The sequence below is a fragment of the Cynoglossus semilaevis genome, chromosome 9 (assembly GCF_000523025.1).
Source record: "Cynoglossus semilaevis isolate Cse_v1.0 chromosome 9, Cse_v1.0, whole genome shotgun sequence".
Classification (NCBI taxonomy): domain Eukaryota; kingdom Metazoa; phylum Chordata; class Actinopteri; order Pleuronectiformes; family Cynoglossidae; genus Cynoglossus; species Cynoglossus semilaevis.
The window spans coordinates 12890585-12917380 of record NC_024315.1 but is presented as its reverse complement, the minus strand read 5'-3'; the positions used below and the strand labels follow the sequence as shown (position 1 = coordinate 12917380).

Below are 26796 nucleotides of genomic sequence, written 5' to 3'. Positions count from 1 at the left end.
GTTGTGAAACGAGCTTTTTTAATGAGGAAATGTTTTGCCAGCAGTGAAATTCAACCTCCACCCATGTTTGCTGATTCTTCTGGGTCACAAACTCTACAGGGTTTTTTTTTAACCTTTGAGATTTGTTTGTCAAGCTGAAGTGTCGCACCTCTGAGAAGAAAAGTTTCAAAATCAAAATCAAAGTCAAAACAAACTTGAACATTGTCTTCTCTTAATGTTTTATGTCATTCTTTCCACTTTTTCTACTTTCCACTGGTCAAGACGTCGGACAGCAATGGCTCAGAGGTGTAGATTGTCCTACGTCCAGGAGGTCAATTCCAGCTACATGCCAGTGTGTCCCCGGACCAGACATTGAACCCTCAGCAGATCAGGTAAGTGGGAAAGAACTCGACTCATTAGAACAAAAGAAACACGGCCGCAGGGAGTTTTCAGGTCATTTTATTTGTTCAAACTTTAAAGAATGATTTACACCCAGAAGAAACACTGATTGTTTTTATTCTCCACTGGCACACATGATGAAGATAAACAATTCAATCAAAATTAAACACTGTTCATACTGAGATTCAATGCAATTTTTTTTCCCTTTGCGACCCGATATCTAATAACCTACAGCCTGGTGCTCAACTGGGGGCCCAGTGGTTGAGAACCTCCTTATGTTACCATTTATTTCATCTATTTTTGGAATTGAACTTGTTGTAGTCTCTGGATTTTAAAGGCCAACGCTAACCTTAGAAAGTCCAGTGGGTTCAACGACAGAGCTGTAAATCCAACATTCACGTGTTTGTTAGTGTGAATCTAAGACCTCCATTATAAGGACGAACCATTCAGATACTTTAAAACAGTTCCAGATCCTACACAGTTCCTATTTAGGCATGAACACCGCCCCCTCATGACATCACCAGTGTTCCTTCGTTGCTTCAGTTGTGATTTCGTTATTTAGTCGTTTGTTCTCAGGGGGTCTTATTCCTGTAAATTAGAAAGAGAACCCTGGGCTCTGTCTTTAATTTTCTCTCATGATAATAATTTGATGTTTGAAAAATTGCAATCCTTGTATTCCTTCTTTATTTTCCTCTTATTTTATTGCCTTTTTAAAAAACAAATTTATGACAGAAGAAGCAGCATCTGGTTTTATGTTGCTTCTCTCCATCCTCACAGCTGGCTCTTAAAAGTTAGCTGCACGCTATGAATTCTGGGCGATTCCCTCGGGCATATTTTGTAGAAATGCGGCCTTACTCAAGCAAATCGGCCATAAACTGCTCAAGGTGGCCACTAGGGGCTGCGCACTCACTTGACAGTTGACATGAGATGTTTGATGATAAATCATGTAATGATAAATAATACGATGTTTATTTATATAATGACAAATGGTCACAGGAACAGTGTTAGAACCCTAACTCTGGTCGACACTCAGCCTCACACCTCTGGTCTCCCAGCCGTTCTTTTTCACGTGTTGTTGTCACTGTTGCTGTGATTCAGTTGAACTCTGTCTTTCACTGAGGTGCAGTGCGGTGCACGGGTTCAGCACTGCAGTCTTCAGTCCCATGGTGCAGAGTAAGAACTCACTCTGAGCACCGATCAAACATTCGTGTTTCAAAGTAAGTTTCATTTGTAAAAATAAATACATGTGAAAAATACTCTTTATATATATATACACCACTTCCAGTGTGTTGTGTTGTGTTTCAGAGAAGTTGGAGAACTGGTCAAATTATGATTTGTCTGCTCCACACGAGAGTTTATGGAGGTAGGAAAAAACAGTGAGTGAAGTGAAATGAGAAGAACTCTCAGGCAGAACATTAGCATCCACATGGCAGCCATGATTAAATATGAGGATAAATTAAAAACAGAAACATTCAAGCTTCACTCCTTTATCTAAGTATTTTAAAGGCCGTGCAAAGGACATCGCTTTGACGCTCAGCTCAAGGTTAAAAGTTGGTTGGTCCCTGAGCTCTATACCTATCGCTTTGACACTAAGCTAAAGGTCGACAGCTAAAGTCAGCTTTTTTTCCAATAATAACACTTTGATGTGGAGTAAATATGGAATGAACCATATTACTCAGCTGTTCTAAAGAAGACTGTCCAGTGTGGACTCTCCTCCACCAAAGTCCACACTCTGATCAGACCAGTGGGTTTACAGCTGGTTCAACCTTGGAGCTTTGACCAACCGGTGCAGTTAAACTCGGTGTGTGGTCTGGACCAAACACGTGTTCTGGTTTACTGAAGGAGTCAGTGGATTTGTGTGAGGCCTCAGTTGTACATTCAACTGTCTACCGTCTGGACAAACATGGTCTTCAAGTTCTGTCTGCCAGGAAAGGCCAGAACTGATGAATGACCCGACACAGGCCTGCACAGAGGTCAAAGACGGTTCATAGGCAGCACTGGGGTCAAGACCTATATTCAGAAACAAGTAAGGAGGTACAGATGCAGCCTGGTTTTAAAGCATGAACACTCAGTGATGATTCAGTGACATCAGCCTAAAGAAGAAGAAATACAAAGGGAGCCACACACAGTGACTCGTTCACCAACTGCTCAAACACCTCGAAATAAAAGCCCTTCCAGAAGCAGAACAAAGAGAAACCTTCAGGTCTCTGAGACACTGATCTGACCGTGTTCCTGCAGCAGAGACAGGTCCAGATCATCTACAATGTCCCTTCTGCTTCTTGTTCCTCGCAGGCGTCCTGATTGGCCGACTGGCGGTGCCGTTGTCCAACAGTGCAGAAACAGGTGCTGGCGGGGGAGAGGTGGGAGAGAAGACGTCTGGTTCTCGATCCATGGAGATTTTGAACGGTCCAGCAGAAGAAAACTTCAGGGGACTGAAGGATCAGACAATGAAAATAGATATTTGACAAAAGGGAATTTACGTCCTCTAATTTATTTATTTAAGTGTTTGTTTTATCAAATAGAGCAGATGTCTCCAAGGCATGAGGCGTGGCTCCCCTGAAGGGCTCTAGTTACCTTATGGGTGTGCGGGGGCTGCTATTGTGTCTGCGTATGGGTCGAGTTCTGGGCTCAAAGGAAAATCCCTCCTTTAGACTCTCCAGGACCGATGGAGCCACGTAGGTGAAACCCTGATGACGTACACAGGTCACAGAGAGGAGGTTTTTAATTATTAGAACAGTAGAAGAACCAGGAACTTCTACACATAACACTGATAAGGATTAAAAAGGTTCTCACGGCGAAGGCCAGCTCTGCACTGTGGCCCAGTGTGGTGTCGTCTGGACTGTCCACCGGCGTCTGTCTGGTGAACCTGGTGTCAAACTGACTCACGTCCTCGTCCGACTGCTGCACAGACACGGGGGAAAAGAAACAAGGAAACAGACTTAGGACTGAAAATGAATTGACTGTTGTAGCTAACGTTAGCACTGGTGTCTTCATTTTCCTCTGACAAACATGTGGAATACTGCCAACTATTGGCTGGGTGCAGTAGTGTTAGGTAACTGAGAAAATGATGTCTTTTGCTGTTAAGTCAGATTGCCAACAGGATTTTTATCTCCATTAAAACAATGTGTGTGTTAGTTTCAAGAATATTTGGAGCTCAACTTTGTTTTTTATGGGCCGTACACAACATTCAGTGTGGGTTAAACTGCTCTGGTTCATTGGTCGGACTCTGTTTCTGCTGAGTTAATCTTGAGTTAACTCGGACTTGGTCTTCCTCTGTCATGAGCTTCACATCGTCCTCTGGTTTTAAATCATCCTGTTCTTTTGGATAAACATCTACTGACATCATAGTGTGTGGGGAGTGGGGCGTTAACTCACATCTGATTGGTTAGATAGAGTTCATGTGACCAACATCTGTTTGTTGTTAACTCCACTTCTGCCTGAGTTCAACTTACAAGTATTTAAAAAACAAGTGAACGAAGTAATCAATACGTAACCGCTGCATATAAACAACACAACCTCCAGTCAAACCACAGATGTTTGACCAACAGTTATCTGGTTAACCCACTCACTCCTACCAGGAAATACCACATACATTAAGTCTGATTCAAACTCTGGCTTCCATCCACTTACTGTGTACTTCTGTCAGAGATCACAAGAGGGTGAGGGTTTCTGTGTTCTATAGAAAGAGTTTGTCCATGTTGATTTCCTCCTGTCTATTATTGATTATCAATGACTTTAAACGTTTCCCTTATCAATCAGTGTCTGTGCTCTTGTTACTGTGGCTTTTATCTCGAATTTTGGATAACATAACTAATCAATTTGATAAGAGAATTGGTTAAAGCGGTAGGTGTATTACCAGCTGTGGCCTGTAGGGAGGTTCCACCCTCTTGTTCAGCAGGTCGTCCCAGTTGATGTGCTTGAAGAAGGGATGTTTCTGCAGAAGAGCAAAGACTTTAATTAAATCCCTGCATTTTACCAGTGTGTGTGTGTGTGTGTGTGTGTGTGTGTGTGTGTGTGTGTGTTACCAAAGCAACAAACCTGAATGTCAGCACAGTCTGCTTTACTGGAGCCAAGTCTCTGTGCTGGATTCTTCTTCAGAAGCTGATCAAAACACAGAATAAATTAAAGGTAAGAGGGGTGTTGTGCAGAAGTTTTAGGCAGCTTCACTCTCTCCTCCGTTTTTCCCAGCCTTTTCTCAAGTATTTAAATTATTAAATGTTGGGGGGAAAAAACAAAAGATAATTTTCAACAACATCAAACAGTTTTCCAGCCATCCTGTGATGGGGGTATTTCTCCCATCTGCCTGCCTGCCCTGCAGAGCAAGGCATTGCTGTGAACAGCCACGTGTCCCAGTCTGTGGGCCACAACCCTTTTTTTTTTTAAAGCCATGCCTTCTGCAGTTTATTGTTTTTGAGCATGATCTTATGTTTTTATTTAATTTGATTTAAATATTTGACAAAGAGAAAAAAGGTAAAAACATTTACACATAACTGTATATTCCATTAATAATGGACCCTGTGTGTGTGTGTGTGTGTCACACCTTTTTGATCAGGTCTCTGGCATCAATGGTCAGGTATGGAGGCAGATTGAGTTTACACTTTAAGATCTTGTCGATGGTTTTCTTCCTGTTTTCAGCAGTGAACGGAGGCTGATGGGAAATCAAAGAGTGTATGTGGTGTGAGCAGGGTTGTCACAAGAACTGACGATATGCTCTCTGACAGGTTGTGTCATGTCGTTGTTATTTGAACTTAAACTTTATTTTTCCTTTACAGTATCAGTATCATACTGACCAGGAGAGTCGGGTTAAGTAGATCATTTCTAAGTTATTATTTTTTAAACTTCCATCTGAAATGACAGTTTTCTCTACCCTCTATTACCCTCCTCTCGTCTCACTCACCGATCCAGTCATCATGTCGTACATCAGGGTCCCCAGGCTCCACCAGTCCACTGCTCTGTTATGTCCCAACCTGGTCAGAATCTCTGGAGCCCTGAAGAAAAGGGGTTACAAAAAGAAAAGCTGTTTTCTTGTTTTTTTGAAAGTTCATTTCTACAGCAGAGAACACAGTTCAAAGACAGAGGGTTGTCATTTTTAATAACAACTTAAATGTCTCACTGTCCGGGGAAGCAGCTGGGTAAAGGCTTGTTCTCACTGACAGAACAAGACAGAGGGTTGTCATTTTTAATAACAACTTAAATGTCTATAAAAATAAATAACAATGACAGTCTGTGACAAATGAGGTCTGTGAACAAGTCTTCATCAGCGTGATCCCCATCGTTACGTGACAGACAGTGGAGCTGCTGATTGGCTGCTGCCTCATTTAAAGAGAGAAAATCAGAGTAGTTCCAGCAGTACTCAGATACCAATATTGTATTTTTCCAACTCCCCTGAAGTACAAATAAGAAATATTTGAAACACCTACAGTAATAACATGTCCCACATCATACTGATAGTAACCTGTTGACCCCAACTGTAACATAACATCATAATTTTTACCCACATGTACTCAATGGTTCCACAGAAAGTATGTGTGACGGAGCCATCGTGGATGGATTCCTTACACAGGCCAAAGTCTGTCAGTTTGATGTGTCCTTTAAAGAGAGAAGGAAGATTGTGAGATAAGTTCCAGGCCCTGTGTGTGAGCACAAATGTTAAAAGTCATTGGATCAGAACCTTCGAAGAGAAATTCATATTCAGTTCACTTTAACTTCACTGTTCCTGCTGCTGACAGAACACAAGTAGCCTGAGACACACCCTCTAGTGTCAGTTCCTGTCATGACATGTTCTATAGACATGCTAGCTCCCTGACCGCTGTAAACCAGCCGAGTCCAGACTACTCTAACAAGCTCTTTCACGTCTGGTCACAGACTTTACTGTCCAACCTGTGAACCCAGAGAAGAGCTGTTCTCCTCCTGAACTCTAAAGGTTCTTACGCTTATCCCTTTTTTTGTTCTAGGTGCTGCTCTTTGTCCCTTTAACCGTCCTCCTGGAACAAATGAAGTTTTCTCATTCTGAACATCTTTGGGGCAACGGTAGGAAACTGGTTCATTTCTGCAGCTGTGCTCAGATGAACTCATGTTACTGGTTTCACAGGTTTTTTTAAACTTAAGCCAACAATAGTTTTTATTCCTAGTTAACAAATCTGATTACACCTCAGGGACAACCAGACCATCATCTGATTCTGGTTCCGATTACAGGGGACTACAAAACATTAAAGGACATCCACATGTTCAGAGATGGAAATGATGCAAATGTATGAAAGTAAAAAAAACAAAATCAAATCCACTTCCTGTTGTTACAATACCTTCGTGATTCAGCATGATGTTTTCAGGTTTGAGATCTCTGTAAATAATCCCGTTAGAGTGAAGGTGACCCAGGGCCAGAGTGATCTCCCCTAGATAAAAGCTACACATAAACAAACAAACACACACACACACACAGGTCTGTGAGAGCATGCAAATACACACTGCAGTTATACACCTGTAGCCTATGAATGGTTTACATGAAGAACAGACAGGACAATGTTCTCACCAAGCAGTGTCCTCCATGAAGATGCCTTCTTTCTCCAGCTGCATAAACAGCTCCCCCCCTGGTGATTAACAAACGTTCACATGGCTTTAATTATTTATTACATTTTCTTTCGTCATGCACATACTCTACAGCAGCAGTCCCCAACCTTTTTGCACCACGGAAGGGTTAAATGTCTGGATTTTTTTCACTGCCTTTAAGGTGTGGAGGATGAATGCAACTAAATAAAATGATACAACCAGCATAAAAAACTAAGCAGTTTTGAAGGCTTCATTGCCTCAGAGAGCTGCATTTCTTTCCTTGTCTAACACTTAGCCTTTTGCAGAGCTTTTCCCTAACTTCATGTCTAACACTAAGCATTTTTAAGCACAGTATTTGAAGTAAGCCTTATCTTCTCCTGGTTCGGAGGTCACGCAGCTTCAGCAGTGACATAGTGATGATGCAGGTGCTACATGTCATTACTGCAGTAGTTCTGATGGTGTGTCAAAGGTGTCACATCAACTCAAATTAATGCAATTGTGCGAGATTCAACACCGTGACACCGACTGTTGCGCTCACACTTGTGCACATCTAATCATCCACCGTCCCTGAGGGCCTCTGTCTTACCACTGAGACATTCCAGGATGAGGTAGAGTTTCCCCCCCGTCTGGAAGGCGTAGAGAAGATCCACGATGAACGGGTGTCTCACCGTCTCCAGGATCTCCCGCTCGGCTCGAGTGTGAGCCGTGTCTTTAGCGTTACAAACAATCTTGGCCTAGAAACAAACACCACGAAAGAGGGGAAGCTGTAACATGTGTTCAGAGGGCACGTGTCGGACACAGTTCTGACCAGTCATACCTTTTTCAGAACTTTCATGGCAAAGATCTTTCCAATCTGTGCTCCTTGAACTTTTCTCACCTGGAAAACCTTAAAGAAAAACATTTGCTTGAGAAGAGAATCCTCACCACAGGATGTCAGGGTAATAATGTTGTGGCTCAGCAGTAATACAGTATAATATTACAGTTCAATCAAATGACAAGAAATAATTCTGGTCTATTTGAAGTGGGTTTTTAATAACCACCAAATGAAGAGTCCTTCATCTCAGAAGACAGTTTTTAATGACACCGTCTGTGTTTGTGGTTATTGTCCTGCTGCAGAAAACGTCTGCTCCAATCAGACTCCCTGATGGTGTCACATGATATTTAAGTATCAGCTTGTTTCTCAGCATTGAAGAAACCATCCTGGCCAAATCCACAAGTCTGTATTATGGGTTCTCCTTGTAAGGAACCTTCACTGCGTCACTCATTACTGTTCAACTGTCTTCTGCTGTAGACAGAATTTAGACACAGGGCCTTGTTTTCATGTCAGAGTTTTGGCTGCATATCTTCTACTGTAGTAGCAGTGGAATTCGCTGGATAGTAGAAGGCTTTGTATCTGGTTTTGTGTCGATGTCACTGCTAAAACTTCTTTTTCTGTCTTCAGGAGGTTGAGTTCAGTTGTTCTTTATTATCTTTAGACATGTGATATGATAGAACTATCCTGTGTCTTTTTGTAGTGTAGCTGTTCCTGTTTTAGGTCATGTCTGTGTTTCAACTTTCACAAGACCATGATTGTCATTGGTGTATGTTTGGGCTCATTGGTTAATTATACAGTTTATTCAACATGCATATGTGCACACACCCAAGTTCAATCACACCCAGACACACACATCACTCACTTTGCCATAGGCTCCTTTGCCCAACACTGTGAGAAGCTCAAAACAATCTGGGCCAACCCTCTCACTGTCTCTGTTGACACTCTCACTGGTCAGCTCCACCTCCTCCGTCTGGACACTGAGACAACAGACAGACATTTGAGACACATTGGAGTTAAACCATGTACAGAGTGGGAATGTGATTAGCTCAAAATGCAACAGTTCAGACACTGAACCAACAGACAAATCTGAAAAAGATTAAGATTCGTCTATGGAAATAGTGTTCAGTGGCTCGCGTGTGAGTCTTTTTGTGTAATTGCTGACACAATACAGTGAATGATTTACTTTCTAGAACCAGATTTAGGAGAAAAAAAATCACACAATGTTATTTAGGAGTTAAGGACAATACTTACTTCTCTGGCTCTGTCACAGTGAAGTCACAGACATCTTCCTGTTGACAAGAGCAACAGAGCAGTATTTACACAGACATTCTAACGGAATATGTGTGTTAAACCAGAGAATACTCCTACATCATCAACTTTGTATTTGCGCATTGTCTGTGCTCAGCTCAACCTCTTGTCACAGCAGGTCTCACTAGTGTCTGCTGGAACCTTCACTCCCTGACTCTACCCTTTTCTGTCAGTGCATTGTTTTGAATGGTTGACTGCAGATACTGTCAGAAAAACCAACCTCTGTTTCACTGACGTCTTCTGTCTCCAAGTCTATGTCAAACACTCCTGCCATTCTAGAACATGGAAAGAACATACAGTCACATGATGAAAATTTCAGTTTGTCGCTGGTTTTCTATCTAAATTGTGTACACAAACTGCAGCCACTGTTTTTGTCCAGTGTTGATCAGTGGAGTGCTTCACAGATGGATTAAATACATAAATGGATTTCCTTCATGGCCTCAGTGGGTAAAAAGTATTTTTTAGTAAGAAATAAAAGAATACATGTTACGTAAAAATACATTTCAATATGTGTACACACTATGCACAAAGTCCCTTCAAATGTCATTTAAGTAATCTGTTTTAAATGAGTGTACATGTTGGTAATAGCTGTACAACAACTCCAAATGTCGATGTTAACATAACTAGTCGTCTTTGCTCTGTTTATTACTGTTATATTATGTTATGGTGTGGTGAACGTGCTTTTATACTTTGCTTTTAGACTGTGACTATGACATAGTTGTTTTAAAAAGAAGTGACACTAAGAGTAGACATCTGACTGTTGTTCCTCACTGCTGTCACTGTAAATAAGTCTTCCACCCTTACATCAGATTATCACAACAGTCCAGGCTGACAGCTGCGTTCGTTGACAGATAGTCATTTAGCTTAATGCTAACTTTGACTAGCATTTCACCTGCTTCTCTCCACTACGTGCGGCTGAACTTTACCTTGACTCGGGTTGTCGTTGAATATCTTTACACAAGCGAAGGCTGTTTTTTTTATTCACGGGCAGCTGCGTCTGTCGTTGCGCTATTTACATTTTACCACGTCCAATGTGACAGACCACACGGACCTTTGGTCCACTTTTAACGCTGCAAGCAAACGTCACTGAGCAAAGTTGCGGATCTCTCATTACCGCCGCCGGTTGGGCTGGAGTGGAACCCCAACTAGGGGTGCGAATACAGTATTTTTTTATTTTTTTATTTAATTTCATTGTTTTACGCGTGTCGGCAGATAAACCGTTCTAGTTAGTACAAAGACAAATAAAACCCCAAGAAGTAAAATTGTGGGTGGGGGTTAGAAATGTATGTTAATTCGATATGCCCCCTGCGGATTATAAAACAAACATCCGAGACAAGGAATTATAAAATGCACACAAATGGCTAAACATGAGCGAAGGGAAGCTGTTACTGAATAACTGTAATACATTAAGGCACTAGAAAACTTAAATATATATATATATATAAGGAACAAAATTATAAAAGACAACGACAGTGGTGAGAGAAATCTGATAGAAAGGGTCTAACCTTTAGCGTATTGAAACTATTAAAGTTAAAGATACTGTATTTCCTCAACGACTATGTTTTTTGTATTAGAGAGACTCGAACTGTGGGTGAAAAAAAAGCTATCGCCCGAACAGGGACTTGAACCCTGGACCCTCAGATTAAAAGTCTGATGCTCTACCGACTGAGCTATCCGGGCTCTGTCACGTTGTTAGTGGTTGAAAAATATAATTCTGAGTAAAGTGTAGGATATTAGTCTTAGAATTTTATATACATATATATGTATGACTAGGGATGACAACGTTGTTGGAAAGATAGGAAATGCTTATTTATTAAAATCGAGTTTGTTATTATAAATGTTGAGGGACAATCCAGCTCCGGACTAGTCAATAATTTAATTTAATAAAGTTCTGCTTCTGCCAGCTGCTTAAATGCAGTTCATTTGGTGTTACATGCTGTCCCTTAAGTCCGATAGTCAACTGTTTGTTTGTATTGTTGTTTCTTGAAAATAATATTTCCACATCCTGTTGATTTGACTTTCTGCGCATGGACCCTTGTCGTCACCTCTGAGGCAAAAGTGTTCTCTGGGATTTAAGTCGGGGCTTTGTGCAGGTCAGTCAATAACAATCATATTGTTATGATATTGTGCTGTTCTCTACCTATTTGCACGTTTGCTTTGGTTTTACTGTTGCAGATATGACGTTAAAACCAAAACGTTATTGTCCGTTGACTGACATTTAATAGGTATATCTCACTTTTCACCTCACATTATTTTCACTTTGGGGGTCGTAACACGTTCTCTGCATTGTAGCTTAAACCGATTCAGAAATGTATGGAGAAAAAAAATATTGAGTCAGGCCCCAGCGAGATTTGAACTCGCGACCCCTGGTTTACAAGACCAGTGCTCTAACCCCTGAGCTATGGAGCCTTTGACGAGGACCAAGGTCTAGCCGTTTGTATTTATACCTATATGTGTTATCATATGTCATGTTGGTGGTATATAATAAGCATTGCATGGTGTTTTCTGTTACCACACTTGGTTTGTTTTATATTTAACAAGTGTAGATGACGTGTCTCAAAAAGACTGACGGAACTTAAAAATAAAAAATAACATCTCAAGTGACCAAATTTTGCCACAAGGTGGCAGCACTCTATCATGCATCTACGAAGAGGTCGCTCGTTTATATCCGTTCATCCAGATAGGTTTCACGAGTCCGAAGCCTGTGACTTTGGGGTCTTATTTTAGTTTGGTTAATTTGACGTCTGTGTCTTCAATCATCAAGGGCTTTGTCGATGCATTTTTTTTTTCAAACTAATAGTTCCTAAACAAAGGCACGTCCACGTTGAAAAGCAGGCCGACCATGGTACGAGTGTTTGGGTCCCAAGATTCTATTGGCTGATCATCGGTTTGTGGGCGTGGTAAGAGGTGCAGATTCTGGGGGCTGCTGGCCTTCCTGCATCGGAACTGGATTCCCCCACCAACCAGCCTCACTCTCCAAAAGTGACAATGGATCCCAAAGGATAATACGTGTTGGGGTACTTGTGGATTTTCCTCTTTACCATCAATAATCTCATTTACTGAAATTGCAGATGCATTTTACATTTCATCACTTTTATATAAAAAAGTGGTAAATCCTTTTTCCCCTGTTTGGACAAAAGGGGAGGAAGAACAAATCATGGTGGAACCAAAGGGATAGATCTGAGGCGCTCGTGGATTTAGTCCCAGAGAGGGTGGAGAGAGCAGACTTGGAAATTTGCATCAAAAGGTGGGTAATATAACTGCTTTGAATTCTGGCCAATTACTACAAAGAGCTTGAGTTGTGATGACATCAATATCACCCTAAATGTCTTACTCTGCCTGCAGAGAAAACCCATAAGAGTTTAAAGACTGCAGTAAATAGCCTGGTCAGAATTAAAGCCAAATGCTTTTCAGTGTGTTGTTTATGCATGTATAGTTCAGAAAAACGTGCTTTAGAAAAAGGTGTAAGGAGAATTTCTCAAATCCAGGGATTCGACTTGTGAGCTTCAGGCACCTCCAGATCAGCTGTATTTTAATATTTTATCAACGTAGTGCATCACCATTCAGAATAGAATTTGTCAAAGGGACACGAGGCATGAAGCCAATGGCAATGTCTAGGCTAGGTTTTAAAAAAGCTGCGACAGTGAGTGGAAGATGGCTCCGTTTAGAGCATCCTGAGTAGACTGTGTCCAACAAAAACAAAGATGTGTAAATGCAGCCTAACATCATGTGATGTAATGAGCGGTGGTCATTACATCTAAAAGCAGTGCAGGGCATCTGTGGTTGTCAGCCTAAAACAGCCTGAATAGAGGAAACTCTCTCCACTTTCTATTTGAAGTCTGTAATATTGGTCAGCAACATGTGGCTGGTGGGCCAGAATTGGGTCTGATGATTCTGGGAGTAAATTTATATAACTTCCAACTGTTTTTATTTTTGTACATTGTCACACCCATATGCTACCAATACTGCAGTATTATAGCTATGATGTCAAAAATAGAGAAAATTGATGTCATACTGTCGTGAACAGACACAACTGTGCAGCTGCAATGTGTGCTGTGGTGCTCAACATCTTCAATTAAAGGTTGGTGCACAGTGTCTGGGGCAGTAAGGGCCGACGTGACATGAGAATGACTTTGGAGGTAGAATAATGAGGCAACTGAGGTGGTGCCAAATCAGAACAGCGATGGCATCATGTGAACATACAACATGAGCAGAAAATGATTCCACTACTGGGAGGGAAAATAGAGGAAGTGTGGCAATAAATATTTACAGGTTTTATTTTCATGGAATGTGGTATTTTGTTCCGTTTTTCAACCTAAAACGTCAAACAATACTTATGGTGGCAGTTTGTGTCTGTGTGACGACTTTGGATACCCCTGTGTTAGGGCAGGGTCACGTTAAAAATGCCCAGGTCTGTTCCATGTCCCGTACGTCTCCTCCAGGACACCTTTCTTCTCTTGAGACACCAAATCAATTTTATCTGCCCTTTTCGCGACGCCCCTGCATTACACGTCGCTCCAAATCAGACCAGTTGAACCTGCTCTGCCGTGTGTGGATCTAGGAGTCGTAAGTATTCAGATTGGGCTAGGAGCCTTTCACTTGCCCAACATCTCGGTTGAACTACGCCCCAAACTCCAGGGTGAAAAACAGGGGGAAGCTCGTTAGCTTCTGCTGCTGCTGTTCTCTGCCTCCGAGCTAACGTCGGGCTCCCTGTGTTCACAGAGTACGCTCGCCCTCCCTTGACGACAAAAGAAGACAGAGTGGAACATTTACTGTTTTATCGCATTTTTCCTCCGCACCGTTTGGATTTTAATTTCCGTGTCGGAGCAAAGGAAACAGGCCGCCGTCGGAAAACAACCAACGCCGAAGAAGCTGTCGGCTTGTCCGGGTGGATGAGCAGCAGAAGCGGCCGTATATAGAGTTTCTAAGGCCGTCTTTGTCAGTTTTGAACACCGTTCGCCTGGGACTCTGGTTTTACGGCATTAAAACAAAGCACAGAAAGAGGGCGAGGAGCAAACAGCCGCGATTTCTTCTCCCCGTCGACCATGCGAGGTGATCGGATCATCGCAGAGGAATGTGTCGCTCAGTCCCGGTGTTAGCTGAGCGGAGGCTCCATGTAAGCTGCTCCAGAGTCCTGGCTTTGTTTCCGCGTTAAAACCTGGGAATGTTTCTTTTTTCCAGTTTAACCCACATACTTTAACAAATAAATAACAAATAAATAAAAAAATAACAAATTAACATCCCTCCGTAAAAGGACTAATGTTGTTTACAAACAGCCCTATGTCTGCGGATTGGCAGCCGACAGCCAGATCTTCCTGGTGTTCTCTGGGGCTATACTTGGATGTTAGACAAAAATTAAATGTGTTTATGCTTTTTGTTCCTCTCCAGGGCCAACAGTAACAACATGCTCATGGCCTCGGCCGTGGTGGTGTGGGAATGGTTGAATGAACACGGCCGCTGGCGGCCTTACAGCGCCGCCGTCTCTCATCAGATAGAGGCGGCCATACGGAGCAGCGACCCCCGCGGCGGCAGTGTGGTCCTCGGCCAGGTGGACAGCCGACTTTCGCCCTACATCATAGACCTCCAGTCCATGCACCAGTTCAGACAGGACACAGGTAAAGAGACGAGTTTTTGCTGGCATTATTGTGGGATATAATATGAAAAACAACCAAAACAAAGCCGTCACTGATAGAGAGAGAGAGAGACGAGATTACATTATTTGGGGAGCAGCCAGAGGATCCAGTTGTTTTAATTGTTGATAGTTGGTTTTAGGTTGTTTGTTGGTTGATATTGGTTTATTGTTTGACAGTGGTTGCTTGTCATTTCCCAACTTTAAAGTTTTGGGGGTTTTTTGTTCAAAAAGGATGTGGTGAGACATGTGAAAAACAAGGAAATTTTTTTAAAAAGTCATCAGTGATTTCAAACCTTTCTTTGGCTGCAGCAGGGATACTTATGCACACACAAACACGAGTTGTGAGTACACATACACCCACCCTTATTAATTTCTTTCGTCAGTTCTACTGTTGTTTCACACTGATGCTCATTGTGACGAGGAGAATCATACATCATACACAACTGATGGTGTGTCTTTGTGGTCACATCATCACCTGGTAGCTGTCTCCAACAAACCCACTGAATAAAAAAAATCATGTTGCAGAAACATCCGGGATTGTAGTCCGTATTTTTATACATCGTTTTACTTTTACGTCTGCTCAGTCTGGGGCAGATATATATATATTTTACCTCCATTATTGTTTAATTAAATTGCAATTATAGAATGGAGTCAACAGCTCAAGTGACTGGGACAAACCTGGTCCCAACATGAACTCACTCTTCCCTTACAGTGAGGTGAGACACCTGTGGTGCATGACCTTGGTGGCCCATCTTCAAGGAGGACACAGACAAACAGACTCGAGTCAGTAGCTGGGTTCTGTTGTCTTATTGCTAAAGTGCTACAGTGAAGCAGCTGAAGGCTCATCTGGTGACAGCGTTGGGATGAATTTTTACACCAGGTGTGGGCAGTCTGTGTGGCTTTGGCTCATTCTGGTGTGGACCCTACTGCAAACCCCACTATTAAAAAAAAACAAAAAAACTCTGAACTATCACATTACATCCGGTGTGGAAGTTGTGTTCCTCAAGAGCGTTGGCAGTGATGGGTTTTTGGATGAAGCCTCAGCAGCCTGATGATCCTGGGCAGCTGCGGGGAACCAACTAACGGCATTCTGCAGCTCTTACCCATGATCCTCTCTCCACCCCCTCCTCGCCATGCACGCGCTCATACACATAAGGCATAGCAGCTGCTATTAATGAGCACAGAGTTGCCATTAGTTGACCTCTTTTTGTGACCCCACCCTGCTCATTCATTCACTACTTTTCTTCATTTGGTTCAGGATGAAGATACTCGTAAATCATATCGTCACTAGTTTTAAAGTCACACGGTAAAATACTTATAATTATAATAAATCTAATATAAAGCTAAGTCTTTAACTTAAGCTAATAGAAATATAACCTTATTTAAGACTGTTTTGAATGATCATGATATTTGTTCAGTGTGTTCAAATGTGGTCGTTGCCAATATTAAACAGATTGGTTTTTTTATGTCAACAATACAACACATCCTGTATTTTGATTAGAGAAGTGTGAATACCTACACCTACACCACCAACAATTTCCCCAGTGTGGCCTCAATAAAGTTCAGTCTAATCGAATCTACAATTTCCCTGTGGGATCAGTGAAGTGTTTCTGATCATCCGTCTGTCATAGGCACAAAGCCTACGATGGATGCTCCTTTTTTACGCCGTCTTAAAAGCTACACCACATCAGCTGTTTTTTTTTTTTTTTTTTGTATAAATGGTTTAAATGTCAAACCACACATGTTAGATTGTGTTGCGTTTAGGGTTTTTTTTTATGGCGTGAACCTCACTGTTCTTTTCTCAGACTCATTCACCATTGTTGGCTTCTGTTAGAACAGATGTGAGTTGTTCACACATAAGATTTCAGTCCCCTCCCCAGGAGGAGGAGGAGTGAGGGGGTGGAGGTGTGGAGGGTGGGAGTGCTGGTGGTTTGGTTTTGTCAAGTTCACAAGTGTGGTTTAATGTTTAATGCAATACGATGGAGAGAAAAATGAGCCTGTGGTTGTTTATGTTTATAGACTAAGAAACTTCAGTATTTGTTAAAATGCTTTTATTTCAACAAGTCTGATCTTTCTTCATTCTTATTGGATGTTTTTAAATCTTTTGATTTTTGAGGATAAAAAATATAAAATGGGACACAAATTGAAATTATGAACATGTGTCCTTTTTCATTAAAGGCAAAGGTTCAAAAGATGTCACGACATCCAGACTAACCTCTGAGAGTGATTAAAAATAAGTGATATTTTACATTTTAGCTGATGGGACCAGCCATCTTTAAATAGAAGGATTGTAGTTTGTTTGTTGTGAGTTTTTTGTCTGAGATTTGGTTCAGTTGTGGTTGGTTGGTTGCATCATTATTGTTGGTTGCTGCAGGGCATTGTTTTTTTTGTTGTTTCTTCGTTAGTTATTTTGTTTTCGTTCGTTTAAGAGTTTTCCGTAAACTGAACAACCTAAAAAGTCCAACTTCATAATGTTTACCAAAGCAATGAAAAGCAAAGGATGTTTTTTTTCGTGAATGTTCCAAAACCTGTTATTACATTGAAAACACATTCTCAAATTTTGTGGATTCGGAAGAAATGTTTGACTTTATTCCAAATGATGTCCTTATTGGATCGTACAGCTGAAAACACAAGTGATAAAATAAAACGGAGAATTCTATCCATTTACTTTTTGGCAGATGTTAAACTCTGTCCATGATGATAAACCCATACCATTTGGACTTTAACTCCCTTTCTTTAAGAGCCATTGTCTGAAGGCATCTTTTTCCCTGCCACTGCAGCACGGTTGTCCTCTTCTTCCAGCTGGTCCTGCTGACGGAGCCACATTCCCAGACCCCCACAATGCCCCGGGGCACTAGGGTCACCGTAGAGGGGGGTGGGGTTTAGTTAGGGGGACTCCCTAGGGACCGAGGAAGGGGTGGGATTGTGATACAAGGAAGGGGAGGAAGTTCAAACAATTCAAGTAGGTTACTGGGACAGACCTGGTCACAACATGAACTCACACTGAGGTGAAACACCATTATCTACATGGTGACGCTGACGGTGTAGCTCAGCTACTACGAGCTACTGTCACACGATCAAGACGCAGTCAGTAGCTGGTTCTCGCACACCCCCCCCCCCCCGCCAATTGAAAACAGCCTCAGATTCAGATGTTTGCGTTCCCTACAAACATGGCTGTCCTTGGGGGCACAGACATGGATCTAAGAACTGGACAGGATTTTCCCTGTTACAGACCAGTGCTGCAGAATAGTGAAGCACAGAATACCAGGTTAAAACCCTTTATACAGCTTTTGCCTGTATTTGATGTCTTATAAACAGAGCCAACACTCAATTTTTTTTATTAGGGGCTCACTGAGTGGCAGTGTTTGTATGCAATAACATGTAGGACAATATATCGTCCAGCAAAATTCATTATAGTCACAGACCTACTCTTAGTATTAACAAACTTTTTATCACTTTCACGTTTGGCCCATTAGCTCTAACCTTTACCCTGATGTATGAGTTGTGTTGTGACTGAACGTCATTGTGTTCCTCAGGACCATCCGATCCCTTCTGTGTCAACTTCTCTCTCTCTGTCAAACTCTTAAGTTGTAAGTTGACACCAGGCCCCAAACTCATGGGAGGTGATTCATTCACGTGGAGACAAAGACAGAGAGATGAAGTCAGGAAGTGTCAGAGCAGAGTGGGTGGTGGTAATATTCCAGGGAGGGAAGTGAAAGGTATCGGTTTCTGAAATCAATTTCTTTATTTATTACTAGTGGTTGGACATGAGTCTGTATTTCTGAACTCTGTTTGTCTGCACCAGGACTGTTGCGGATAATGTTTGTGCTGGTGTCTGTACCAGAACTGTTGTAGCTAACGTTAACTCTGGTGTCTGGACCAAGACTGTTGTTGCGAACATTAGCTCTAATGTTTGTATCAATATTTGTTTGTATCAATGTTGTTTCTAAGGTTAGCTCTGATATCTGTACCAGAAGTGGTGTAGCTAATGTTATCTGTGGTCTCGGTACCAGGACTGTTGCAGCTAACGTTTGTTCTGGTGTTGGTACCAGGACTGTTGTAGCTCTTTTTGTCTGTAATAAATAAATGAAAAGTAACACTTTACTGTCCTAGTTGTAACACCTCTGCAACTGCTGCTGAGGCTTTAACACAGAAACCATGGAGAGGAGAAAGTGTCTCCTCCTCCTCCAACACAGACTACACTCTGCTGTATTCAGACAGAAGACTCTGATGCTAAACATCTCTTCTGTAAGAGCCTAATTCCAGACACTGTTGACCAGTGTAGAGACTTGTACCAGTTCAGTTTGGGGTCATACCTGTTAACAGAGTCTCCTGTGAGTTGAATCATAAATCACCAGGAAACAGTGGCAGGAAAACCCAGAGTAGGAAGGATGAAAGAGCCGGAGCATTCACGCCGTAGTCTTTTTCCTCTGAGTGGTTGTGAAACTCTTCGTGTCGAGTTACTGTTTTTTTCAGGCCTCTGGAGATTCATCACAACACACACACACACACACACACACACACACACACACATAGGCAGCAGAAATTGGCGTATGAAAAGCATCTCGTTGAGTCATGAGCACATTTTTTTCCATACCCATATTTTTGAAATTACACACAATAAATACCAACCTCAAATATTCACCAGAGAAGTATTACTGATTTCTTTGTGGTTGTACTTTTTCACTAATGTGGCATCAGCGATACACAAAAGTGAATGTAATTTTTTAATTCAAACAACATTCAGCCCCCAGCCTCCCTTTCACATCTGTTTTCTGCTTTCTTCACTTATTTCCCAGAAGAAGTTTTTTTTTTCTTCTTCTCAGAAGCTGATGTCGCGCAGCAACCTGTTCAAAAGAAATTTCGGTGAATGTAGAACAGAACAGTAGAGAGGTTCCTGCTCTGCTGCTTCCCTTTGTCAGATCAGTAGATTGTATATAAAAACTGGACAGAGCTGCAGACGTGTGCTCCTCTGCTTTTACCAGAGGGCCAGATTTTTTTTTACCTTATGGGCCGGACTCTTTTCTCTATCATTATTATTTGATGTTTATTTTGGAATCCAGTCATGAATTGGATGGGCCAGATTTGGATGTGGGCCACCTGTTGGTGGTCACTGCTGTAGATCATTAGTTTGATTTCACAGATCAGAAGTTTTTTTTTGGCGATTTGAGTTTTGAAATTTACTCAAGTCATCTGGGCGACTCCTACCCCTGTTACTTTCACATGTGGCTCAGAAGTGTGTGGTGGGTGACAGATGATGTCATCATGGGAGTAGGTGACTCACCATCGGTCCATAACGAACACAGCACGTGTTTCTACAAACTTATCTTGTCTATATTTAAAGGAAATTCGTTGTTCTTTTACTGTTGTTGTTCTTGTTACGCAAATAATTCAGAACATCTAAGAAGCTGAGTTAAAGGCCAGGGATTATTTTTCTCTTTGGAGAACTTGAAAATCGTAAGGATGGAAAAACAAATTCAAAAAAATTGAAAGGTTCCCTTCAGCCTTTGTCCAGGGTTCAGGTGGGGACAGTGCCAAGTGGGTCACGTTAGGATTTAAAGAGACGGAGACAAAGGCGGTTTCATGTTCCTGACAGAGAAAAACAGTCACTGAAGTGATTTCATAGTCAGATGGGTTTGTGTGTGTGTGCATGTGTGTAGTACAGAGTGTTACATGCCTGACCGCATGCATCATTTTAGTTTCTTAAGCTTGAATCTTCAGCTGCACTGCTTTCTTTCTTTTGTGATGTGGAAGTGGTTTGTTCTTCCTGTCACTGCCAAGTAACAAGTTTCTGATGAACATGTTCCAGAGTCAGTGAGCAGCCACGGACTTTAGATCATACAGTACGTCATTCAGTCAGTATGTGGTTTAACCATCAAACATTTCCATTGAAATAAAAAATAAAAATAAATAAAATAAACCGCTAGTCTTTGTTTGTGGTTACATTTGAGAATGCTTTTTTTTTCAATTCAAAGGTAAATCAGCTCAACATTCGGCAGAGATACAACAATAGACTGTTTTCGTGGCTGTACTCAACAAGTGACATTAAAAATGGACGACTGTATTTACAATTACGATTACAGCTTGTAGTGACAACATAGACTGACTGAATGTTTTCACTGCATTTAGCCCTTCCATGACACTGGAGCAGTGGGCTACACTCCACTCCACCCAGGGATGGGCACTGTGTGCTTCTTGCTCAACACACCACAGTCCTGGTGCAGCTGGGAGTCAAACCGCCAACTCTCATATCCCAAACTCATACCTTTACCTCTGTAAATCCTCACAATGTTAAAAAAAAATTCATTTGATATTTAATATAGTCTCTTCAATTTCATTGGGACTAGGCTTTTTTCCTTATTTTTTTTCTAAAAATGTGTGTGTGTATCAAAGGTTGTGTATGTGTGTAAAAGCATATGTCAAAGTTAAAGTGTGTGTCAGTGTGTGCGTGCACGTGTGTGTAGGGTCAGTGGCAGAGAGAACAATATAGTCCAGATGGCTCCTCTTCTCCACCTGCCCCAGGCTTCTTTGCCACCCCCCGCCCCATACTCACTTTCACTCACTCACACATACACACTTGTATTTCCCAGACTGTCTCTTTACATTAGCTCGTAGCTCAAACACAGAAGTCATTGTTTCTTTATCAGCTCCACTGGTGTCTGTACATGTTCTGTGTTCTACTGTGTGTTGGTGGAGCATCATAAAGATTGTTACCATGGATGTTAGTCTTGACTGGGTTTCAAGTCGGGACCATTTCGTTTATTTCTCCGGCATTTTCAAAACACATTTTGCGTAAAGGGAGATTTACAGTTTTTACTGAAAATCTTCTAAAAAGGGAAATAAAAAACCACAGAGAAACCTATTATAGTCAGTAGTCAATATATGCACTGGCTGCACATATGCCCCTTCTCTCCCACCTCCTACCCACATGTTACATCTTCAAGAGATGGGTTTTAAGATGTGACTGTGATTGTATTTTTGTTTTGTTTTTTTTACTTCCTGTCAGAGATGTGACACTGGACTCAAACCCTCCTTCTATTTGTTTTTACAGGAACCATCCGTCCTGTGCGAAGGAGTTTCTATGATCCCACCTCGGCTCCGGCTCTGGGCTGCCAGTGGGAGTGGGAAAACGACGCAGGTACATGGACACCCTACGACGTGGAGGTGGCCATCACCATTGAGGCTGCCTACAGCCGCCAGCAGCCCTGTCTGGACCTGACACCCCTGGGCTTCTGCTACCTCATCGACTATCAGAATATGACGCAGGTTGGTTCAGGCCTTCGCACGAACAACATCAAATTATTTTTCTTCACAGATTATGACGCGGTTCTTAAAGCGTGTCCTGTCCGTGCAGGTGAACAGACAGAGCCAGAGGTGTCGCAGAATCCAGAGACGGGCTGACATGGCTTACCCTTTAGTTTCTGGTCCTCTTCCCGTCCCCAGAGGTGGAGGAGTGGTAGCAGGTGGAGGCCTTACGGGAGCTCTGCTTGGTGTCGGAGTGTCGGGGACCAGCATGGGGATGGGGGGCTCTGTTTATACAAACGGCGGGTTATCAGCTCCTGGAGTGGGCCAGCCTTGTTCCTGTCAGCAGTGCTTGTTGGTCCTGAGTGTGAAGAACACAGCAGGAGGAGCAGGAAGTGGAGCGGCGGGGATACAGACTCTAGGGAGACGCTCGCTGACCATGCAGCGGCCCAAGAACTCCACCAGCGTGGCCTCCAGACCTCTGAGTCCATCCAAATCAGCCACCCTGGGGCGGGGCCAGCAGCAGAACTCCTTGTCCAACTATCAGACGCTGCCCCACGGCCTGGCCATCTCCAAAAACACTGCCTCCCCCAGAACCAACGCCCAGCTCTTTGCTCAGTCGCTGGCTTTCCTCACCGCCGGCACCTCCTCCCTGGCTCTCTCCTCGTCTTCCGGCAGCAGACCCCCTCTGCCTTCCCTCCCGCCGCCACAGCCGCCGTCACAGTGCAACCCCAGCGCGAACCCTCCGCCCATCCCTGCCAAGCAGTCTTCATCCTCAGCCAGCGAATCAGTGCCAACTGCCACATTGGTAACCCCTGCCCCCAATGTGACCACGCCCCCCTCCCCCGTGCCATCTCCGTCGCCGGTGGTGTTGAAGCCACAGCGCGTGCCATCCTCGTCTGTGTGCCACGCTCCCTTACCACAGAGGTCAAGCTTGGCTGGACTGAGCAGACCAGCGCTACAGAGGATCGCCATGGCCCAGTCCAGAGCACTCATCGCATCAGGGTGAGTGGACCACACACACACACACACAGATATAATCCATTCTCAAGCCTCTTACCCTAACCTTAACACTAATATTTACATGTCTAATCCTTACCCTAACTGTAATCTGAGCCTAATTCCAGTCCTAATTCAGATTAATCAAAATACTCTCCCATCCGTTGAAAAGAATGTCCCCACAAGGACAACGTGTCCCCACTACTATCAAATCTGTCCAAAATACTGTCCCCACAAGTATAGCCACACCAGGTACACACATAGCCACACACAGATACTTACTTTTCCGCCCTCTGTAACCACAGATTATGATGCCCTAATGCTCTGTGACACATCGTAACTCGGTGTCTCTCTCTCTCTCTCTCTCCCCCCTCTCTCACTCTCTCTCTTTCTCTCTCTCTCTCTCTCTCTCTCTCTCTTTCTCTCTCTCTGTCGGTGTAACAGCTGTAGTTCCAAGAAGTAAAAAAAAAACGTAGTCGCTGTGTTTGGTGTTCCTCACACCTGACATGTTCAGTAACCGTTTATCAAGTCTGTACAGAGCTGCGCTGAGTGACACTCAACACCCTGATATTTCTACATGTTCAGTCCTGCACACTATTATTTACAAACCAGTTTTTTTTTTACCCGAGCATGCAGTATTTACATAAGTACACACATATACTCCAGCATCTGTCCACACAGCCCTGCTGTGTGCTACTGACTGTGTGTGTGTTTGGGTGGGTGGGTGGTAATGAGTGTTGTTGTTCACTGTCTGTGAATAACAAGATTAAGGTGTTACTTTATTGGTTAGGTCTCAGAGCTTCACACCAGTCTGGTGTGAGATGTTTTTTTTTAAGTGATGGCAAATCACAAACAGGGTCTGAATGTTGGTGTTAATTTTTTTTCTTTTTTGGGTAAAAACCTTAAAAATGACAGTAGTATCAGTGAGAAGAAATAAATGATAAAGTCCATGAACTTCCCTAAAGACCGGACCGTTTCTGTGGTGCAGAACCAACAGAACTTGTAGTGAAGAGTTACAGTCTGCTGAGGAGTGTATTTACATCTATTCAACCACCCATTTTCATCTGCTTATCCGTTACCGGGTCGCAGGGGCAGCAGTCTCCATGACCCCTCCTGAACCTTCCTGCGGGTGGTGAGTCCACTGGAAGGTATCAACTGCCCTAACCGGGATTCAAACTTTCCCAGGAGGGTTCCACGTCAATGACAGAGACATTGCCTCTGGGCCAAAGCGCCACTTGTATTCACATCTCCATATCTTATTAGTAAATCTTCATAGACTTCACAGACCAGGGGTCAATAAAAAACAAAGTCTCATTCTATATTGTGCTTATATATTATATATATTATTATATATATTGTGGCACATCCTACAGCCTTTATTCTGCTGAGTCAGCTCTTAAAGGTCATTACAACCTTAATAACAATGGGTGAAACAGTCACAAAAAATATTCAGATTTTGTTTCCTTTTATTACATTGAAATATATCTAACAAAATAAATCTTAAATCCTCTACAGTTAGTTTTCCTATCTTCTACTACACAGTAGTTAAAACTGGATCCAAAGAACCCTCTCTGCATCTGTGCACTGAAACACTTCGCTTCACATACAAACTCACTGCCAGGTCACATGGTTCTGAGTACACTTTTGGAAGCTCCTTTCTCCTCCTCCTCCTCCTCCTCCTCCTCTTCATCCCCTTCAGCCCTGTCCCTTACTTCCCTGCCCCCTACTCCTCTCTGCCCCTCCAGCAGTCTGGGCCCCTCCGTACCTCATTGTTGGTCTCCACAGTAACCTTTGTTGGATTTCCAAGTCTGCGATGCATTAGCAGCACAATGTGGACCCCCCTGCCCCCGTTTCTCTCTCTCTCTCTCGCTCTCTGTCTCTCTCTCTCTCTCTCTCTCTGTCTCTCTCTCTTTTTATTTTCTAGCTTCCTCCACCACTTCAACAATTTTTAGTATGTCTTTCTGGATAGAGTTGCGTTTTTTACCTCATATAAAGTAGTTCATAAAAATGCTTTCTGTCAAAGCTTCTCTAGTTTAGTATGAAATGAAAGCGCACACACACACACGTAGTAACACATTCATAATTTTAATATTTCTGGATGGGGGAGAGTGACGTGTGTGTGTGTGTATAGACAGTGTTACACACAGACAGGGTCAGGAGAAAGGGCTGATGGGAATGGGGAGGGAACGAGACAAAGAAAACGAGTCAGCAAACTGTCAACTGCTGATCACTGAGCCACGCCAGAAAGACACTACAGAGGGAGGAGGAGGAGGAGGAAGAGGAGGAGGAGGTGACACTACACACTGACTGGAGCTGATGCAAAGTGCTGTCTGGCTGTGATGGCATTTAACAAACAAACAAACAAACAAACACACACACACACACACACTTGGCCGTAGTCCCATCTACAAAGGCAAATATGTAGCACTGCAGCAACAGTTTCTGTATGTCTCTCTCACTCTCTCTCCTTCTAGTGATAGCAGTGATAATCAACAGGTGGTCCGTGAACCAAATCCGGCCCTCACTAAATTCCAAAATAAACATCAAATAATAATGTTAAACAAAAATTTTTTTTTTATTAGAGTTCCTCCCCCTAGGCGAAAAAATCCTGGCCCTGTGGAAAATACAGTTGTTAAACCTTGGTGTACAGATTTATAGTCTGTTCATTTTTTAGAATCTGTAAATCCCAGTGCTCATTGTTTCTGCTAAGACAAATGACTCTCTACATATAATTAAACAGCTACTACTTGGGTCACGTGGCTCAGGAGTGGGGCACTTCTGAGTACTGTGAGCTCATGTCATTTGTCTTGTTGGTTCAGTATGACATAAAACAGTCTGGAATATAAAGATGGACGATTGAATCTTCTCATGCAGCTGAAGCAAGCAGAACGGAGTGGAGTAGAGATGAGTGGAGAAAGGGGGGGGGATCATGTTTGTGTCTTACTGTTACAACCTGGGCAGAATCTAATCTTCAGTCTCTTCTCAGTGAATGTCTGAGAAGAACATGTTTGGGCTGTCCAAATGGGAGATGGTAGAACACCGGCGGTTCCCACAGGAACTGTTTTCACTCTGGTGATTGTTTTATAAATGACTGATAAAAGAGGGGCTCCAAAAGCTTTTATTTTGAAAAGTCTCTTCACCTGAGTCAACAGGTGCCTGGGATTGTTAGTGGCTTGGACATTTTTCAAAATAAAACATCTTACGCACTTATTGGTAAAACTTAGTAATAAGTTTGTTTATTTAAATCAGACTTTAACATTTAAATGAAAGTTAAGTGTTAAAGATTGATTTATTTTGGCTTCACTGTTAAAAGCTGACCTCAACAGTGTGGATGAAAAGTTTAAAATTTTAAATCATAAAAAGTGTATCATTAGGATCAGTGTTTTGTCTGTGCTAAATCATGTTTTTGTTTTTTTATTTAATATTGATCACACACAGATATCATTCATATGACTGTGCATTTATCACATTCATTTAAAGGTAAATGTCTTCAGTCCTGTGGTGACACATGAATGCACTACAGTGAAACTGTGTCAGTCGGAATGTGTCGGTGTGTGTGCATCGTTATTTGTCCACCGCAATATGCGTGTGTGAGAATGCGTGGCAGTGTGTTATTGTCTGCTGTCTGAACCGACCCAGCTGATGTCCATCTGGTCCGTGGTGAGAGGAGGAGCACAGGCCTGGGGGTGCTGCAGGCAGAGAAGAAGACAAAGCTAGGGGGAGTGTGTGATCTGACCGAGGAGCAGGAGCAGTGTGGGAGGGTGGGTGTAAGGTCACCTGGGGTCAAGTGAGTAGGGAATCACAGGCAGACATCCCCCTCCTCATCTCTGCCTCAGCCAGGGATGAGATCTTTGTCCGTTGACGTCCCGGAGCTGCT

At 42.7% G+C, this 26796-nt stretch overlaps 2 protein-coding genes and 2 non-coding genes across 9 annotated transcripts in view; 1 reads left to right on the top strand and 3 right to left on the bottom strand.

Moving 5' to 3' along the window:
* LOC103383968 (E3 ubiquitin-protein ligase DTX4) overlaps positions 1–26796 on the top strand; it is an 82063-nt gene that overhangs the window by 47615 nt on the left and 7652 nt on the right. For 3 of the 6 annotated variants that reach the window (XM_025058811.1, XM_025058812.1, XM_025058813.1), the window contains 6 exons: positions 262–371; positions 6333–6408; positions 11847–12293; positions 14435–14661; positions 21730–21944; positions 22033–22925. In XM_025058811.1, coding sequence (XP_024914579.1) covers positions 14451–14661; positions 21730–21944; positions 22033–22925 — 1319 coding nt within the window. In that variant the 5' untranslated portion in view covers positions 262–371; positions 6333–6408; positions 11847–12293; positions 14435–14450. Of the gene's footprint in view, positions 1–261; positions 372–6332; positions 6409–10258; positions 11140–11846; positions 12294–12591; positions 14163–14434; positions 14662–21729; positions 21945–22032; positions 22926–26796 lie in introns of those variants that run through there. The other 3 variants (XM_025058814.1, XM_008317318.3, XM_008317315.3) reach the window with 3 other exon arrangements.
* Positions 423–10113, bottom strand: LOC103383966 (ribosomal protein S6 kinase beta-2-like). The gene is made up of 16 exons (XM_008317314.3): positions 9973–10113; positions 9267–9321; positions 8990–9027; positions 8601–8715; positions 7742–7810; positions 7511–7658; positions 6908–6965; positions 6681–6781; positions 5877–5967; positions 5276–5366; positions 4919–5026; positions 4417–4479; positions 4235–4312; positions 3172–3279; positions 2953–3065; positions 423–2810 (listed from the first exon to the last, which is right to left on the bottom strand). Exons 2-16 carry the CDS (start codon positions 9318–9320, stop codon positions 2633–2635), a joined length of 1413 nt encoding a protein of 470 aa, XP_008315536.1. The 5' UTR covers position 9321; positions 9973–10113; the 3' UTR covers positions 423–2632.
* On the bottom strand, positions 10654–10726 carry trnak-uuu (transfer RNA lysine (anticodon UUU)). Its single transcript has one exon. It is a non-coding gene; the product is annotated as a tRNA-Lys (tRNA).
* trnat-ugu (transfer RNA threonine (anticodon UGU)) lies at positions 11383–11455 on the bottom strand. Its single transcript has one exon. It is a non-coding gene; the product is annotated as a tRNA-Thr (tRNA).

Coding starts and splice junctions, on each gene's coding strand:
- LOC103383966 (XM_008317314.3), bottom strand. CDS start 9,320: ATGGCAGGAGTGTTTGACATAGACTTGGAGACAGAAGACGTCAGTGAA. Junction 5,367..5,876: donor TGTGGAACCATTGAGTACAT/GTGGGTAAAAAT, acceptor CCTTTTCTTCAG/GGCTCCAGAGATTCTGACCA. Junction 4,480..4,918: donor CCAGAGACCTGATCAAAAAG/GTGTGACACACA, acceptor TGTTTTGATCAG/CTTCTGAAGAAGAATCCAGC.